The sequence below is a fragment of the Alligator mississippiensis genome, chromosome 16 (assembly GCF_030867095.1).
Source record: "Alligator mississippiensis isolate rAllMis1 chromosome 16, rAllMis1, whole genome shotgun sequence".
In the NCBI taxonomy this organism is placed as follows: Eukaryota; Metazoa; Chordata; order Crocodylia; family Alligatoridae; genus Alligator; species Alligator mississippiensis.
This window is the reverse complement of record NC_081839.1, coordinates 27,444,255-27,463,311: the sequence shown is the minus strand read 5'-3', so window position 1 is coordinate 27,463,311 and position 19,057 is coordinate 27,444,255. Positions and strand designations below refer to the sequence as shown.

Here is a 19,057-nt window from a genome sequence, read left to right as displayed (position 1 = left end):
GCAGAGGAGTGAGGCCAAACAAGAAGCTTAGCGCAAGCTTCACAGAGAAGAAATTCAGTGAGGAAGAGGCCTGGACTAAGGAAAGGGGCATTTCAAGAGGCAGAAACTTTGTGGAGGTTGCCTTGTGAGAAAAGGGGAGACATGAGCTAAGGAGAAATGCCATGAAGGAGACACTTGAGTGGGGAGGCAATGCTGTGATGTGGAGAGAAGCCTGAGCTAGGAAGAGCCTTGCTGGACCTGAGAAAAGGGGCTGCTGCTGTGAGGCACCAAAAAGCAGCCCTGAGTCTGGAACCTGTGGAAGAAGAGAGGAGCTGAGGACAAGCCTGGGCAGGGTGGTGAAAGACTCTTTAGTTGCGTGCGGCAGGATTTACCAGGGCTCTGTGTGTTTTGTCTTACAATGCTGTGGACCAGAAAACCCCCCCATCTACAAACCAAAGCCCAAGAAACACATGCCCGCTGTCTTTGAGCATGGATGGAAATAAGCACACCCTGGCTGGAGCACAGTCATGGAAGAGAGACCACGGGCAAGAGCTAGAACAGCTGTCGACAAGGGGCACCAGATGAGGCAAGAGCCAGCTTTGCTATGTCCAGCCACCAGCGGGTGCTCTAGGAAGTCTTGCCTTTTGGGACTCATGGGGGGAGCTGACTCCTCATCTGCAACAGTGGCAGAGCTGGGATGAGAACCCAGGTGTCCTGAGTCTTTGCCTGCTGACCTCTTTGTGGCCATCATGACTTCTGACCACTATTGTGTCTTCATTTCCCATAACTTGATCCAGCCTTTCCAAAAGGTTAAGATGTGATCTTGCCAGTTAAGGACCCCCTTAACTACAGCAGTGTTGCCACAGTATCCAAGTGCCTCACCATCTTAAATATGCTTATCCTGTCTCCAAGACGAAACAGTGCTATTATTTCCAAGTTTTGGATGGAGAAACTGAGGCACAGACAGACTTCAGCCTAGATGCAGAAGGCGATTTGGGTGTGATGATGCTGACTGCTGTTGAGGACTGGAATCCACCACCCAAAGTCCTGCATACAGTGCCTGGGGAGGAGCTGCCTTTGAATGAGATTCACAGCCAGCCGCTACGTCCCTGCTCTGAGCTAAGGTAGGCAATGGGAGAGTAGTGCTTGGGGCGAAGGGGCCTTGCTGCCCCTGGGATTTGGGCACCTATGTGCGGTTCTGATTCAAATTCCCTTTCCTGGGCTGAAAGAGGCATGATTTGTCTGCTGAGTGTGGAAGACTGGTTCACTCTTGCCTTTCAAAAGACAGGCAGGGGAGGCAGCAGATGGGATGTAATGGCCTGGAGGTGAGAGTATTTGTCCGCAAAGTGGGAGACCTGAGTTGTGTTTTGCTGAAGCTGTGCCAGCGGGCAGGTACTGAAGGTGATACTGAACTGCTCAGCGCTGCCGAGAAGGTGGCGGTTCTGTGCATGGTGGGAAGAGAAATCAATGTACCTGGGGAATAATGTAGCTGAAAATCTGCCTGTGGCCTTCTGGGTATCAAAGGGATTCATTGGGCTGGAAGGGACCTCAGTAGGGCACTCAATCCAAGTACTGTTCAAGGCAGGAGACTAGACACCAGATAATCACAGTAGTTCCTTACAACTTTTATAATCTATGAATTGGCACAGCATTTACTGATAATCTCTTATCTGATGAACCTTCCACTGTGCTATTAATGCAACGTCCTGGGGAGTCCCAAATCGCCCCACAAAATGCATCTGGTTAGATTATATTAGGGATGCTTCTGAGCAAGCATTGCTGGAGTCTCTTGTGGCTTGTAGCTTGTAATCAATATTTTATGTTAATATTCTTCTGCCTTTTCCAAGTATTCCTGTATCTTAGGCACTGATGTTTAATGGAGTTGTCCACAGACACCTAGACTTTTTCTTTCTTGTACAAGGAACTTTAAATATTTGATATCCAAAGTGTATGTGCATTCACACAATTGTAAGAGCATTTTTTTGCCAACAATAGTATATTTCATGAATAAAGCATAACCCTTTCTTCCTTGTTCATAGATAATATCCTTGTATTTTCTTTAATCTTGTCACTTCATACACTGTGTTCTCCTTCCCTTGCCCCCCGGTGTTCAGAATTGAGGCCACTGTTTGAACTGAAGTTCCCACAAGCTTGTATCAAAGTTACAACTCTAGTTCAAGCCAGTGGCATCATTTTCAGAGCCCTGGCTTTTTGTGATATTATTTCTGTTCATTTGTTGTTGTTCTGGGGTGTATTAGTTACCTTGAGCACAGTTCCTATCTCGTTATACCGGCAATAGTTAAGGTAAACAGTTCTTGTTAAAAATGATAGGGATTTAACGTGCTGTGCGGCAAGTGCTTCTTCAGCTGATAATGGCCTTTTCACTTTAACAGGATGCCCAGACAAACTAACGATGATCACATCTTTATTATTGAAGACCTCAAACTAAGCCAAATTTGCCCATTTCAAATTACCGGTGAGCTGTTTGACCCCATATTTACTTCTAATTTCCTCAAGCTGTTGGTAAGAGCTATACTATATCAACCTGTCATTTGATTTTTATTATTTTGGCTCTTGCTACTGTAACTGGGAGATGCTCTGCTTATGATCATCAGAGGAACTACTGTCAAACTCCTTATGAGCACATTAGAGCCTGCAAAGTATATAGGAAATTGTACAGGGGATATAAACTCTATAAAGGCGGAAGGAGGGGGGAGTGCCAATGAGGAGAAGATAAGCCTAATGTAAAACCCGTGTTGGTTCTTTTTCAAGAGTTCTAGGGAGTAGCAAGGAAAATAAGATTTTAAAGCAAGGTTTTTACACTGAGAAGTGACATTGTGGGATTCTGTGTTTGTTCTTGTTCAATGACTTCAACAGCAAATTTGCACCGATTACAGGTTTAAAAGATTTATTTTTTCCCCCTAACTGCCAGAGCTGCAAAATCAAGCTGCATTCACCCTGCTTCTTAGCTCATCACTAATAATAAAGATTTTGCAATCAGAACATAGCTGACAGTTATGCTGAGGACAGTCATCCTAGATTCCAGCATGGAGCGAGGATGGTTCACATTGAACAACAGTGCATTGTAGGTACATAACACCTTTCATCCAAAGACGCTTAAAGCATCACTCAATTGTTGAACTTCTCAATAGCTCAGTTAGGGAGCCGGCATTCTGTACTTCTTGCAGCTGGGGAAACAGAGGCAGAGAAAGAAAAGGTGTAAAATGATATGATGAAATTGCAAAGCCAAGAGACCGTCAGTAATGAGGTACCAGTTGGGCGCTCTGGAAAGCTAGGTTCAGTTCATCCACTTGGCACCTGATCCCCATGTGACCAGCAGCTGGTCGTTTCATTGTTGTGGGCTGCAGTTCTCATCCAGAAGAGGAGGTGGTGATGCTGCCTAACCCCACAAGGATCCTACAGGGATGAGAATTTGATGTTTGTGGGTCCCTCAGGGCCATGGCTTCCATACAAGTACTTTGAGAAAGGCATATCGGCACATGTGTATTTAAGGCTTGCGGGCCATTATTCCTAGTCTTTTTCTATGGGGTTTGTATGCCTTTAGGCCCATGCTTCCATCTTCAGTCTGAGACTGACTGTAACTATTGGACTTCTATAAGGCCCATGAGCCTGCTTGTTAAAGACTGCTACCCTATTCAGTCATGATGCCTTGTTTGGGAATCACAGCCTTGGGGGTATGTCTATGCTCTTGCAGGGAAGGCACAAGGGAGCCATATCCAACCTGCTCCCTGCCTCCTGCGATGGCTGTAAATACAGACACCTGGAGGTTCACCCCCACACACGAGCAGGCATGCTCCATCGATGTGGGGAGATGGCGTACGCCGGGTGGGCTTGGCCCGTTTTGCTGTAGTGCTCTTGGTGGTGTCCCGAGGCAGTGCAGATGTGCCCTTAGAGGCTTGACTCTCAGTTCTTCTCTAGTTACAAGAAAACACTCTCTAAAAATGTTCATTGGTGAGAGAATGACAAGAAGCATCAACTAGGGAATTTCACTGATGTACCTCCACTTACAAAATAGTGGGCAAAAAACCCTTGTACAGATGATTCACTGTATTAAAATATTTATTGTGAGATATATATAAACACTGCTGAAGGCAAAACAGTTAAGATTCCCTTCAGTACATATTTATGGCTGAGCTCTGCTGTATCATATTGTCACCGTTTCCCTCCCCATGGACTATTCCTCACAGACGGTTTTCAAAGCAAATTGTCCTTGGGAAAAATGACCTAGGCTGCAGCATGTTTCAGTGTGGCACAGTCGCTTAGCTGAACTTGAGGTTAGCCATGGCTACAGAGCTGGAAAAGAAAAGCGAACTTGCAAGATTGTGTGCCGTGGGCTTGTTTGTAACTAGGATTTAAACACCTGCACAGGAGAGTCATAAATCCTTTTAGAGACCTGCATGAACAACATGGACCTTGAATATAGATGCGCCGGGTAAGGAGGTATGGCATGGCAGCTCGTCACCTGCTCTGGGGAGTAGGAAGTCGGCAATTGGCAGAGCTGTTTTTAGGAGAGGCTAGCGTGGGCTTTGGCCTGGCCTGCAATGGAAATGGAGGGACTGTAAAATGTGGGTCCAGGCTTGAGATTGGCCCCAAAAAACAGCATTCCTTGAAAAGATGATTTCGCGCTGTTTTGTTTGTGGAGGGGGTCCGCTGTGATGGGAGCCAGATCCCTAGTCAGGGGATTTTCTATATTGCTGGAATACAGCTAAATAACAATAAGGGTGTCTCTTAAACTGTAGCTTGAGGGGAAGCTAGCGGAGGAGAGGGGGAAGTATCTCCATCCTAACCCACTGCTTAGCACTGGCCATTTGGATACAGTGGAGATAAGTGGGGTGTCTGCACCGACACAGAGAGCAGCACTGTGAAAACAAAGCAAAGTAAATCATTGCTCCCTTAGCGGAGCTTTCCAATATAAATCAGCAATAATATCTCAGCCCTAGTTGACTGCACGTCTGAGATGCTGTGATCAGTTCCAGCCATTAGATTATAAGGAAGGAAACTGCAGAATGAAGTGCTGCCTGGGACTCTGGTTGGGTGAATTTTTTTTTTTCCCCCCCTCCTAGGAATGTCACATTTTCACTTTCATTTTGGGTTGAATTTTCCTCTGGGGTCACTTTTGGTCAAAGCATAATCAAAGCTGAAATGCATTTTGGTTTCAGCATCTTCAGAAGCCCTTTAAATTGGCTTTTAACAAAGCCACCAGGCAAAATTGGTGCAACTTTGAGATGCTTTGGAAGCCTGAAATCTGTGTTTCCTACCTGAAAACACTTCAAATGAAAGTCTCCAGCTCTATAGCCACGAATGACCATGAAAAGAGCCCCTGTGTAACTCGGGGCCTCATGCTCCAAGCTATGGGCAGGCTGTCTTGAAAGTGTTTGGTACCTGTATCAAACCATTAACTACCACTTTTTTTTCCCTAAGGGTTGAGTTAGTAGTTGAGAGAGAAAAAGAGGGGCCTTGGGCCCAGGTATAGGATCCCTGTTGAACACAGGTGTTACATTCAGCTCCATTTAGCTCACCCTCACTGTATACAGGTGCCAAGGCAGAGCGATAAGAAGCTTTGCTTAGAGACCAAAAAAAGCAGAGACTTAAATGGGCCAGCTCCTTTCCCCCTCTTCTCCCTCTACCTCCAGAGCTAAACTGGCTTTTTCTTTTCCTTTATGTTAATAGCTGGGCACCCAGACAAGGCCTGTTAACATTGGTGTAATTGGGTTTTAAACCAACGTAAGCAAGGAGCGGGTAGAAGACATACGCTCAACACTAGTTTAATCTGGTATGGAATTACCTGAGGAAAAATCGGGTGTAATCAGTTCTGTTAGATCAAAGTGAATTTTATTTGTCCACTTGCATTCCTGGATCTGCTGAAGGGAAACAGGGTAGTACCTCCTCCTCCTCCTACCTAAAGGCAAGGGGCTGTAATACAATCTACCACGTGCAGCTGCCCTGAAACAGTTGTGCATCCGTCCGCTCTGGATCCCTATGTATTAAACCTCTGGGAACATGCCATCTCTCCAGGCAGGCCTTTGTTCTGCCTGTGTCTTAAACCCTCTCTGGTGAGGACAGGAGCTTGCTGACTGAGCAGATGAGCGTGAATTTACTGAGTCAGTCCAGCTGCTGCTGATCTGTGAGGTCAGGGGTGGAGCATCAAGCTTAAATGCAAGGGCATACATGCTTTGAGTCCATCTTGCTGCTCTAATCCAGCCAAATCTCTCCCTAACTTCAGTAGGAGCATTGTCCCAGTGAAGACAATGACGTTATTAACCTTTAAAGGTTGAGTGGCAAGATTGGTGCATCTTCCTTGCTCATGGCATTGGGCTAGAGTGTTTGAGCCTGCATGAGCTTAGGCTCCTCAGTATTTTAATAGGGGATTTCGGTGAAGGCTAGTCATGCTGCAGGCTGCGCTTTATTTGCCTCCAAACAGCCACAGCAAGGAGCGAAAAAGAACCAGCAATTCTGAGGCGAGTGTTTGTCACTGACTGTCTCTTAACAGTGAAGGTGGGAAATGCAATATTACGGAGTGATATGTTCATAATAAGACTCCTTTATTAATGCTCCATAACGACCTTGCTAGGGCACAGTCGAGTGGCTTGTCATTTGTCCTGATCTTATTAGACCTGTCGGCAGAATTCAACACGTCGGTGCGTAACTTCAGTTGCTCTTTATCTTGGCGGCTATCGATGTCTAGGGCAGTGCGTGCTCCCGGTACCCATCATATCTTCCTGATGGCGTTGGGTAGCTAGTCGCTCTAATCTGTCGGGCTCCTTGTTGGCGGGTATTCAGCAGAGTTCTTTACTAAGCCAGCTTCTTTTCTTCTGCATCTCTGACCTCCTGCACGCTTTATTATTCCTTTTCATATTGTTTGTAGACAGAGAGCATTGCAGTGGGGTTCAGAAGCTCATATCCCAAACATGCACAAAAACTGCAGTGGAGGCAGCAAGGGAAGGGGTGCAGCAGGGAGGGAGGTGGTGCTTACAAAAACCTTAAAAGAGGTTCTGCTCTTATTTAAAGTGGGGGGGGGGGGGGGAAAGGGTTCGAGCCAACCCTTTTGTTCTGTGTATGTGCAGCATCTAACGTAACAGGATCTTTGACCACAACTGGAGCTCTCCAAAGCATTCCTGCAATGCGAATCGTGGCAGGCCAGAACTTTTGCAGACTTACCCCCACTTTCAGAGTGGATTCAAATGTCTGGACCTGAACCTACCCAAACAATGCTATGGCTGAAATATAGGTGTGAATTTTGTTTCTTAACTCCTGCTAAAAGAAAAAGCTGTAAACCTTCCATATTTTCGAGTCTCTTTGTAACATGGTTGGGTCCGAATAAACTTGAGAGCTAGGATATTGAATCTGACAAACGTATACAGGACTTACCCATCGCACAAAGATGTTACAAAGTTTAATTTAATTAGCGCTGTTAGGATCTTCAGATACGAGGTGACAGAGTAATGTGGGAAATATTATTAAGTATAGATTTAGCTCGCTAGAAATCATTTAAGAGTTGTGTACCTGAAACAGAATCTATAAACCAACCTCTGTAATAAACAGGCAAAAAGGAAACAAAGTAGACATTGATCATTTCCTTCTCCCCCAGCCCCTTCCTTCCCTCCTTTCCTGCTCGTCTTTGGAGTATGAGTGTAGGCATTTTACAAGAGTGCACCAGAAGGGCACTTGGGCCTTAAGGGAACTCAGTGAACTAACAAACCAATATTGTCTTTGCCAGCGGATTCAAAGGGCAGGGCAGCGGACTCTTCTAGCTTCACTGGGCAGGCTTGTTACTACAAAACTTTGGCTTTTTTATTAGTGCAATCTATTGAAAGAGATTATATCAAAGAAGGGTTTAAAGTAAAGCCCCTATCTGAAACCTCCCTGAAGTGAACTCTGGATCTAAGCCCAAACGTTTCAGCTGATCTCTAACTCTTTCTCTTCCCTGTTCTGAAGCCCCAGCTCAGAGTATCGATACTTTGAAAGCAGTTTTGAATCGGCCCCCTCCTCCCCAGATTTTCATTCAAATATTAATTTTCTATTTCATTTGAACACTTCTCTCCCTTTTTGTTTCTGTTTGCAGGCTCCTACCGTGAGAACAGTCAAGTGTATAGGGTAGGGATATCTACTATATAGACATAGATGTATGTATGTGACTATGTATCTATAGATATAGATACATAGATCTATGTGTCTATAGGTATAGATGTGACTATGTATCTATAGATATAGATCCATAGATCTATGTAGATGCATAGTCACGTATATTATTGCTTTCCTTCTTACCCTCTATATGGACACGCACACGTGGGGGTAAAAAGGAAAGGAAAGGAATGGCTCTTAATTAAGAGCCAAATACTCCCCCTGCTTGTGCGATGCAGTGCCAGGCAGAGAGCCTTGCTAAGCAGAGTCCTCTGTACAGCCAGATAGTCATGACACATCCCAAGCAATAGCAGAGCAGGCTGCCTCACACTCGTGTTGTACTTAGTTTCTTCAGGATAAATTTTAGGCGAAACAGGTGATTCGGTCTCCATGCTTCCATTGGTCTGCTTGGCTTCTTCACTGAGACTGTGGGCTGGGCAGCCAGCTTTGGTGATGGTCCTAGGAGATTTGGACACTTGCCCAACCAGAAGTAGATTTTGACCATAGTTCATTGCAAACTAGTCACCCAGCAGCCTGTCACCTTTCACCTGGCACTGACCTGGGTTACTGCTAGATAAAAGAGCTCCACAGCCCACTACTAATCCTGTGGGCCAGCCAGTCTGCCCCCTTGCCCACATCCCTCGAATTTTAACACCTCTTCGTCATCTAACTGTGAATTAAAAGTCGCTTGATCTGCTCATCCCTACAGAGACTAGTGAGCTAGAATTCCATGTACTAGCCCATTCCTAATGGATTCAGGCAGGCCAGAGATGGAAAGGGTCCATGCTATTATTGTTTGTCCGTGCCCCCGTGTTTGTAGGTGGCCTGATCATATATGTAGAGTTGAGAGAGCATGGAAGCAGTCTTTCTTATCACATTTCATATCTACCGGCCCTTTATTATACTGCTTGAGCATAGGACTATGAGTAGCATAGTACTATTGTTCCTAGACTCTGCAGAATATGTGTCCCTGCCCCCGCCCTTCACCATATGCTTCAACCGGCAGATTGCAGCTAATCTAGAAAGAGCTGTGAAAAAGTCTTAGTGGCCACCTGTAATTATATTCCCATTAATGCTCCAGGAGGTATCCCTTGCTTCATGTGTGTAGAAAGTCTTTGGGCCCTGGAAGTAGTGAAGCTCCTCTCCACATCTCTTCTGGAATTGCTATGCTGACCCAAACTCCAGCAGAACCCTTAAGTCCAGATCTTGTCTCATCAATTAGGGATCTGTGGTACTGTGTACTTAGGGATCTGTGGCGCTTAGTCATCTATGTGCAATCCTGCTCTGCCTAGTTGTTCAGGGGCTTGAGTAGGGTGGAGTAGCATTGCACTGAGATGCCCAGCAAATGGAATAGAAGCTGGCCCTTAGGGTTTGTCCTCCCCCATTTTACATGATGAGATCTGTGAAGGTGCCCTGCAGCTTTTGAGAATCCAAGAAAATGACAGGCGGAATTTGCAGGCCCCAAGCACTGGGCTTGCACTTGCTTCTCTAGGGAAGGCAGTTCTAGCTCTTGACTGTTGCAGAGCAAAATAGCCAAACCACAGAAATTAGGTGCACACTTGCTAAATGGGATTGCAACCGGGAGCCCTCCTCTTATCACCTCCCTTACCCGGTCTTGAGCCCTAATGGCCCCCCATTAAAAAGCCAGGATTAAGAATTAGTGCAGCGCAGTGGAAGGGACCAGTAAAACAGCTCTGGGCTCCAAACAACAAATTATTCTTGAATCAAACATCTCATTAATGGCTGCAGTGTCGCCACTCTGTTTTGCATAATTAAGTTTCATGGGGCGTTACAATTAACAGTTGTGCCGCAGCCTAGGTAGGAACAATCTCCCGTTTATTTACCCTGGCTGTATCTGAAAGTGCTGTGTTGTGAATAAGAAGCATTTACAAGTAGATTAGGGTGCTTTCTGGGTCATAAATTGAGTAAGGCTGTAATTGCTTTCCAACAAAGGAGAGCTGCAAATAAGACAGGCCGCCTCCTTTTTCCTACAGAAACCCCTTTTTTCGTGTTGATGTGTGTCTGAAAATCCTCATCCCCAGCTAAATAATACAGTTATGGCATTGAAAACCTTGTAGAAGCTTTTTCAACTTGACAGCTCCTACTCTGTAATATTTCAAGGTGTATTTTTCCTCCTTCTCGAGACTCCGCTGCAGCGACTTGTTTTAAAACCACATATTATGGCTTTGTGTATTATCCGTCAAATATCCAAGCACGCACCCAAGATGTTATGGAAAGGGGGGGCTAGGTTTCGGGCTCTTGGAAATAACTGGGGAAAAAAGCCAAAATGTTATTAGAAGCACTTGGTTATGGCAGAATGTAGAGCACCTCTAGTCTATATTCAGATAATAAGGCACGGTCAGGAATTAAACATTTAGCAAGGCAGGGAGATTAAAACCTAACCAGCAAATGCTCTTCTTGAAGGGCTTTCCCTGCAAGGAAGGAAGAATCCAGAGAGTTAGCAGCAGTTTCAACCAATAACGTTTGTATGCTGTTGAGGAGCAATAGAAGCTTTTGCCATCTAGAAACTCTCTAGGCCAAATGAGCTTTTCTTGCTTCAAATATTTCTTAATCGTGGTTTCTTATAGGATTATGAAGAAACTGGTAGGGATTTTTTTAATTTTTTTTTTTTTTTTAAGCTTAACAAGTATTTCCAGGGTGTTTGATAAGACTTGGAGCATGGAGTATCTGAAAAAGGAGAGAACGATTGAGCTTCCGACAATTTTTGCTCCTCGTTATGCACTTAAGGAAAAGCTGCCATTTTCCTGCTAAAAACCCATTTGTCTTGCAAATTTCTATAATGAGCAGATTTTGGAATAAATACCATGTAATCTGCAATGACAGTTCTCTCATTTCTTTTTTATTAGTTCAATCTTCTCAGCATCTGAAACACGTAGCTGTGGAGTCTCAGAAGAGATTTAGGCAGCTCTGCAGGGTTTTTTGTTTTTTTTTTTTGGTTTGTTTTTTTAACACCTTGGCACAGGGTTCTGCCAACCGTTCTTGCATTGCATCCTTCCCCATTCCTTCCTTGCTACCTCTCATTTATTTATTCAATTGTATATTTTAACAGCATCTGTCCATAGCCCCAGGCACCTTTTAAGTAATTTAGCATACACACAGTCATACGTTTAGAAAGACATGCCCCATCATGCCATCACCAATTCCTATTGCAACCTATAAAGTAACGCTCAAATCAATTCTACCACCAACTCCTTCAATTTTTGCATGTTTGCCAAATGCCTGCAAAAAAAAAAAAGGAGCTTTCACCCTGTTCTAGGTGGGGTCAATAAATAGGTTCTCTGATAGGCATTGGTGGGGATTGAATTTCAGTCTGGGCTTCCTTGCCTTTTGAAACGGAAAGACTCAAAGGTTTGATTGTTGCTACAGGTCACACCTGCCGTAGGAGTGTGGTGACTACCATGTTGGCCAATAGACTGGGGACTGAGCTGGGGACCTCTGGAGTTAAAAGCATGAGCTTTTTGCTGTAGTTGCAGCTAAAGAGAGAAGGCCATCCAGCTGGGACTATGGCAGTCTCATTATCTCAGTGTATTGGGCACAGGGGAATGTTACAGATGGTTGCCATAAATGTTGAGGCTGAACTCCAAACGGGGTTTTAGAGCTAAATGACCAATTCCCATTGGCAATACAAACCTCAGGCAGGACATTACAGTGGGACACGGTGCAGAATGAGGTGGTTTCTCAAATACTTGGCAAATCTGTCTATTTATGGCTGTGCAAAGTAAAAAACAAAAAACAAAACCAAACCTTATATTGGGGTCAGGTGAAACTCCAGTCACTAATTAGCAGGTTCTACACTAATGAACGTCTCAGGGTGATCTAACTGTTGTCTAATCCAAGGGTTACTGAGGCACCTGTGGCTGCAGCAAGAGCCACCCCTGAATAAAGACTTCCCCTTTTTTCCCCAACTCCAAATGGACGCGCTAAGCTAAATTAACTCAACTCGCGAATCTTGCTTCTCGCGTACTCCCTGAACCATCACAGCTACAACACAACCACCCTTCTCTCCAGGCAGGGACAGGGGAGGTGAGGAGAGTGACTAAATGAACCTGAGAGAAATAAATAGGAAAACAAACAGCATGCAGGATGGCCTTTGCAACAATGTGCCATTCATGCTGACCTTTACTGGAGTATATTTAAAACTTGGGCTTCTCTTTGTGCTTCCTCCAATCTAGAAGAGAATTAAAGATTCCATTGCTTTAAAAAAGCCCGCTCCAGCCTAGTTTAATAAAACTTGGTGAACTTTAACTTTTATTTTCATTTCTCTCTCTCTGTCTGTGTGTGTGTGTCTTTTTTTTTAACAGGTAAGTGACATTTGCTTATTGTTGAACTCCTTGAAGGTCCAAAGTTTTCAATTCTCATCAGGTTGAAGAGTCCATGGCAGGTAAACCCATTCTTTTTTTTTTTTTTTTTTTTCCCCCCCCTTCTGTTTGATCCAGACTGTTTTCTTTTCCTCTTGATATTGCTGAAGTTGACTGAGATTGCAGAGGAATGAGTGTGGAGGTGTGCGGGCTTCATTTACAGTTCACTGGTTTGAGTAGTTGAGTTGCAGCTTGGATTGGCAACATTGTCTGTCTTCACATTTTAGGTTGAACATTGCATTTTGGGGAAGTGAAGGGTTCAAGGTCCCCTGGAAAGGTGAGCTTTGGAAGTTTTGAGTCTGGATACAGCTTTTGACAGCTGTTTAGGCAGGCAGTGAACTTGTCACAAAGCCCTCTGCTATTGTACTGACATGGTGGGATTTTTCAGTTGCTGCATACGAGAAATCACACCCGCGGTTCTTAAGATTTTACCAAATGTTGTGCAGGATCCCAAGAGACGGGAGCCAAGGGAAGAGTTTTACAAAGTGTCTGAGCTGTGCTTCTAGCAAAATGATGCTCAGGTTCACTTATGGTGGCCCCCTCTGAGTTTCCAAAACCTGGTGCTTGTCTCGATACAAGCCATTTTCCTAAGGCTGTCTCCGACTTGCAAATATTTCTATTGTACAGCAGTTTTCATGGTCACTTTAATTGCAGACTCTCCCTACTACCATTCAGAACTCCTGGGGTGGGGGATTTCTGCGTTTATTGATCGAGAACTCTCTACCTAATATATATATATAGGAGGAGTGATTGGCAAAACTCACAAAAAGGCAACATTTATTACTACCGCAGTTTTTGCAAAGTGCATTCAAAAGCGGTCAAGCTGAATTCCAGTGGAAATTCAGAGGTAATGAGACCAATTCCTATCAGCAGTGTAATCTTCTGGAGACAAAAGACACTGGGAAAGGGTGGAGAACAGCTCTTCTATTGTGCTTTCCTTTGCTGACAGCCCCCATCCTTATCTGCTGTTTGCCTTCCACTAAACATCCAGGTTATATCCTGAGCTCAGTTAAACTTGTATAAATGCACAGTAGCCCTGCTAACATCATTTCAGATGAGATCAGAATCATGGCTGTGAGTGTTTGCCTTTGGCAAACCTGCCCTTGGATGTATTTATCTGTGTTTCACTGATTTTTTTTTTTTTTTTTTTTATTTTTTTTTTTGGGCCCGTAATTATACGTCGCTCTACACCACAGACCTCCCAAGCGCAGGAGAAATAACAGCAGTCTCTCTTTATTGCCTTTCCCTACCGCCAGGAGAAGTATGATGCATGCTTGTATGAATGAATGTGCTAAGTGTGTGCAAGATGTTAAGAGGAACAAGGAAGAGAAGTGGAATTTTCACTTTGTTCTTGTATTTTATGGGAGCGAGTGCCAGGGACTAAGCTTGGCCCTTGTGAGCAGGCTGTCCCAGCACTTGCAGTCCTCACCCTTCCACCACATAGGCTCACAGTCCCATTTTTCCAGATCAGTGTAGCAGTGGTAGGTCATGGAGGCCTTTGGGCATCATGGTGGAGGGACAGGACTAGACCCAATTGAGGGAAAGCCACTGCAGACTACTGAGGAGCACAGCAACATTAACTGCAGAGCAGGTGGGCTCCTGTGTTACATAAAGCAGAAACATCTACAGAGCACATGGCTTCAGTCCTCAATATGAAAAGGAGTGGCACTAAGCATGTGATGCCACAGGTGGCTTTGGGCTTCTTAGGGTGAGTTACATGTTAGTCTCCTGCTCCTTTGTGGATGGATCAGGGTGGGTTTTGCTGTTATGGCTCTAGGAATGGGCAGTAGACTGACTGAGTCAAAACATATAAAAATTTAAAATACTGTTGGCCGAGTCATTTAGCTGCTTTCTGCTGCCTGATAGACAGTGCCTCATCACAGAGGTGTAAAAATGAATACATCAGAAATGTAGATGTGCTTGGACACTTCAGCGATAGCAACTGTGTAAGAAGATAGGAGTGTTCTTCACTAGGTTTGACCTTGTCTGACTTCTTTACATGCCGTTGAAAGCTTTGTCACTCACCCCAGAAGAGACAGGACAGGAATATCTCATTTTCTTGCTACAGAGAAATCCAACAGGATGAGTACAAACACGTTCTGTTTGGCCTGCAGAGAGATCTGATCTACTAGAGCAAAGAAACTGTCTTCTTGTGATGGCAGAGGGATCTGAAGCCTTATCTGCTGGCACGTATCACAAAGACTCTATTTCTGGGCTTCTTGAACATGTTGCTTAATAACGGGGGAGGAGGCCCTGACCATATAATTCGCAAGACTAATAAAAAGATCTGGTAATACCAAAGCTGGAGTCACAGCTGCCAGGTTCAGTGGTGGCCTTGATTGCCCTCAGTGTTTTCACACCACAAAAATGAGCCCACTTACCAGCAGGAGAACATTGTCTTCTTGGTCCTGCTTTGACTGTCCAGCTCTTAGCGGCCAACGAAGTCACCCTTAATGCAGGGGTGACCTTCTCTGGGAAGGAAAGTGATCCTTGGCATCAAGCTGCATCAAGTATTCTCAGCCTAGTAACCTCTTGGAAGCCCTGGCTTCCAGTCCCTTGAGTCACAGGACCCCCTACTTCACTGGATGGGGGCGATAAGTCTCTGAAAGAGTCCCTTGTGACAGCTTCATAAATGAGTGTTAACAGATGCCCATCTTCTGGATGGCGTACTTTGGCTGCTTGAGATGCGACTCTTCCACGGCTGAAGCACTTCTGATGCGTTGCTTGCAGTTGGATGCCAGGGATGGGGATGGGGATGAGAAGGAAGTTTGCCAGGTGGCTGCTGAGCAAGATTTAGCTTTGTTATATAACTCTCCGCAGCTCATTCACAGAATGTCACTTTTTCTCCAGTCTGCATATTATCTCACCCTAGCAGATGCAGCGAGGTAGAAATACAAGGCTATTTGCAATGCCGTTTATTAAGACATGTTTTAGAGCCAGTTTGAGGAAGCAGTGGCTGGAAATGTTAATCATCATATCCAACAATGTATTGACCTGCCTCCTGCCTTACCCCGTTGCCTCGGGGAATTGGAGAGGAACGTGGGACAGGCTATCGCTCTAATTCAGAGACTTTTTTTTTTTTTAACTCCTGTTGGCCTCTGAGCTGTCTCCCCAAATGTATAAAAATGTATCGTTGCCATTTGAGAAAGCAGAGACTTTCTGTGGCAAATGAGCAGTTGCTTGCTTGCAAAGGGTTAGCACATGGAGGAGAGAAGGGAAGGAAGCGAATGCCGTCCACCGCAGGTCCACTGCTCGGGGAGGGAGTAATCTAACTTCAGTGGAAACAAATGATATTGCATGATAGTGTGCTAGCTTTGCCCCGCTGCTGTTATTCCAGAAGAGGAGGTGTCATTATTTTTCCCTTTTTGTTTTAGACTTCTGTGAACCAAAAGGGCTCGAGGATTTTAATGGTCTATCTTAAAGATTGAGAGGCCCTTTATGTGTCAAGCCACAATCCCATCCCAGGCAGTACTGGCCTCTGTTTGATTTTACGAAGCTTGTTTTGGATAGATGGTATTTTTATAGCTTCTGCCTTGCTTCACCGATGGTCATATTGATGTAGCGCTACAGGACAGGGCTAATAAATAGTTTATAAAACTGTAGGTTCATTCTCCCAAGTGATCTACAGCCGTGCCTGAATAGACTGCAAATCACAGATCCAGTGACTCCGATGCTTTGTACAGCTGTGGGGCGGAGGGGTGGGAGGGAGCAAGGAAAGAAGAATCAAAAACCCCCAAACCAAGTCTCTCGCGCTCTCTTTTTCTGAAGCTGACTTGAACTTTTCCCATTCAAAATATCATTTTATAGGAGCAGCAGAGAATGAAACAGCCGAGCTTAGAGTTTCATTAATGCAGCCTCACCTTAGGCCCGACTGCTAATGCTGTCTGAACTACTGAAACTTTTGGTGGTCGCTTTAAAACCTGCCTGAGGCAGTTTTGGCCTCCGTAACTCTTCAGATTTTCCAGAAAGACTTCAGTAAGAATATAAATAAATAAGAGCCCAGCCCTAGATGGGTATTTGGACACCAGTGGTAATCTCTGCATTTGAATGATATTGGATGCTATAATTTGCAGAGAGCCCTTAGACAGCCCTGGTCCAATCCACCTGGTGGCCCATGGGTCACATGCAGCCCATGAGGGGATTAAATTTGTGGCTTCTAGGTCAGCTGGCTGCTGCTTCCTCCCTTTACTTTGCCTGCAAAGCAGCTGCAGTCTGCAGGCTCCCTCTCCCATCTCTGTCCCAGGGGCCAGTGTGGTGGCACAGCCCACAGTGCTGAGAGAGCTTGGGCACCTGAGAGGTGCAATGCAGCAGGGCATCCCACTGCCAGCTACTCATTGCAGTGCAGGGGCATGTGGGCTATGGGGCATGCAGCCCCTGGCTGCTAGGAAGTTGGACAGCACTGGATTGGACTCCAGGGTGTGGGTGCATACAGACAAACCACAGTGAAGCAAAGGAGTGTGAGGCTTTACTGGGTGTCAGCTCTGCAGTAGCAGACTGTTAAGTCTGCTGTTAACCTCTGGCAGATGAAGGCTGAACCACAGTAGCTTAGCCCGCAGTGAAATAGGCCTCGGGGGATGTCCACACTGGTCGTGTAATTTCAACGTGCTGTCTTAAGTCAACATGTAGCATGTGGTAATGAGAGAGGCAGCAGTTTTTTTCTTCTTGAAGTAACAGATTCTGGTGAACCCAAAGCTGCTTCTGAAGATTTAAAAAGATTTTAAAATGTGCTGATGATGAAACACACCATAGCTGGCTCATCTTAAAACATCACCTATTTTCCTTGGCTGTATTGGGCTCATCACATGATTCCCATAGCCAGAGGCTAGGGTTCTAAGTTTGGCTCCATGACTTATGCAGGTCAGGAGCCCTCCCTGTGTCCTCCCACTACCAGGACACACCGTGGTGTGCTGCAGCTGTCCCTTGGGGACCCATGTGTTTCTTACAGCTCTCTTCTTCATGGTCTGACTCTACCAGCACCAGCTGAAGAGACTTGGAGGCAAATAGCCTCAGGCAGTCCACAGGTCCACTCCTGCTTGGTTCAAATGGTGGCTCTCACATGTGGTTCACTGTGTCTCATTCTTTAGACCCTTAGGCTAGGGACAGACATTATACATAACCCGGTTTAAGTGATCAGAAACTAGTTTAAACCTGTAAAAGAATACACATTCCATGCACATAAACCAGTTTGAAAATGGCCAAGACTGGTTTGAGAGAAACCTGGCTGAATGTAGTATCAGACTTAAATGATTTGGCTAAAACCAGTTTATGCAATGTCTGTCCCAGACCCCTTGCTGGTTTAAGTTAAGTCAGATACCCCCAGCATGCTCTCTGGGCTGGGCGGGGCTCTCTGCTCCACAGCAGATGCTGGCCTGCCATGGCCCCTGAGGCAAATTTCTCCATCTGTCCCCTCTTTCCCCCCGACTCCCCCTGGCAAACCCTGCAGACCTCCACAGCTTTCAGGCAGCCAGGCAAAGATGGAGTTAATTCACTGATGGTCCAGACCCTGCAGACCTCTGTCCAGCTTGCCTGTACCAGGGAGGGGATTAATTCCACAGTAGTTGGGGGGGATGTGGGGGGGAGCAGAGAGAGGCAAGACCTGCACCTGTGTGCCCAGAGCTAAGACCTGCAGGACCACACTGAGAGGTGGGAAGTGTTGGCAAAGACCTGACAATCATCACACATACATGCTAGAGATGGAGTTAAGGGAAGTTGCGGACAGCTTCTGGTTGAAAGTTGCAGACCAAAGAATGCAGAGAGCTACATCTACATTATAAAGCAGAACCTATAACACCTAAACAAAGCCTTTCTGAATGCCTGGCTGTAAGGAGACACTCTGCCCTCAGGATTAGTAAGATTTATGCAAGGCTTTCTTTTGTCTTTCTGCTTTACATTTTAAGTTAGACTAAGTCGTATCTGCTGCTTTTTACTGGGCTGTACCTTAGCTTGGGCTAAGGATTTTGGTAGTTCCCTGTTGTATGCTTTGGAAATTGCTGTGCTCAATACATGCTTGCTTCAAAGAGAGGACTTTTTTTCCCATCTCCACTCATCAGTCTGGCAGCAGCCCCTCCCCCCCTCCCCCCCGCAGGCTGGTGACTGGCATCCTATGTGTCCTGCTAGCTCTGGCTGGTACGTGGCCATGCCCCCCCCTCCCCCCCCCCCTCCCCCCCGCTCCAGCAGGGATGTGAGAGCCTTGGAAGGCATCTCTCTTTCCTCTCCTTTGGCAGCGGCTGGCAGGCACACCCTAGCACCCCCCCGGCTTCTGGCTTGAGCCACTGCAGGCAAATGCCTGCATTTCCTGATTTAACAGAGCATGTCTGTCCAGTTATTAATCATTTTAAGCTATGCAGCTTAGACTAACCTGCAAAGAGTGAATCAATTCAGGCTCAGGCTTTTTGAATGTCTGTCCCTAGCCTTAGGGGATGCCTATGCCATCCCAGGACTCCTCCTGGAAGGAGGGCGGGCTGCAGCAGAGCCTAGCATACCCACTCTGCTTGTATTGCCCCCGAAAACAAATGGAAAACCCCTGCATTTATGCAGCAGTGGACTTGTACCAGTGA

The 19,057-nt window shown here is 45.6% G+C and overlaps 1 protein-coding gene across 3 annotated transcripts in view; it reads left to right on the top strand.

Moving 5' to 3' along the window:
- LOC102574673 (opioid-binding protein/cell adhesion molecule) overlaps positions 1 to 19,057 on the top strand; it is a 749,440-nt gene that overhangs the window by 231,571 nt on the left and 498,812 nt on the right. Inside the window, exon 2 of one of the 3 annotated variants that reach the window (XM_059719858.1) lies at positions 12,444 to 12,523. The exons of 1 other annotated variant lie outside the window; for it this stretch is intronic. In XM_059719858.1, the coding sequence (XP_059575841.1) occupies positions 12,517 to 12,523 (7 nt within the window). In that variant the 5' untranslated portion in view covers positions 12,444 to 12,516. Of the gene's footprint in view, positions 1 to 15; positions 1,104 to 12,443; positions 12,524 to 19,057 lie in introns of those variants that run through there. One more of the 3 variants, XM_059719859.1, reaches the window with a different exon arrangement.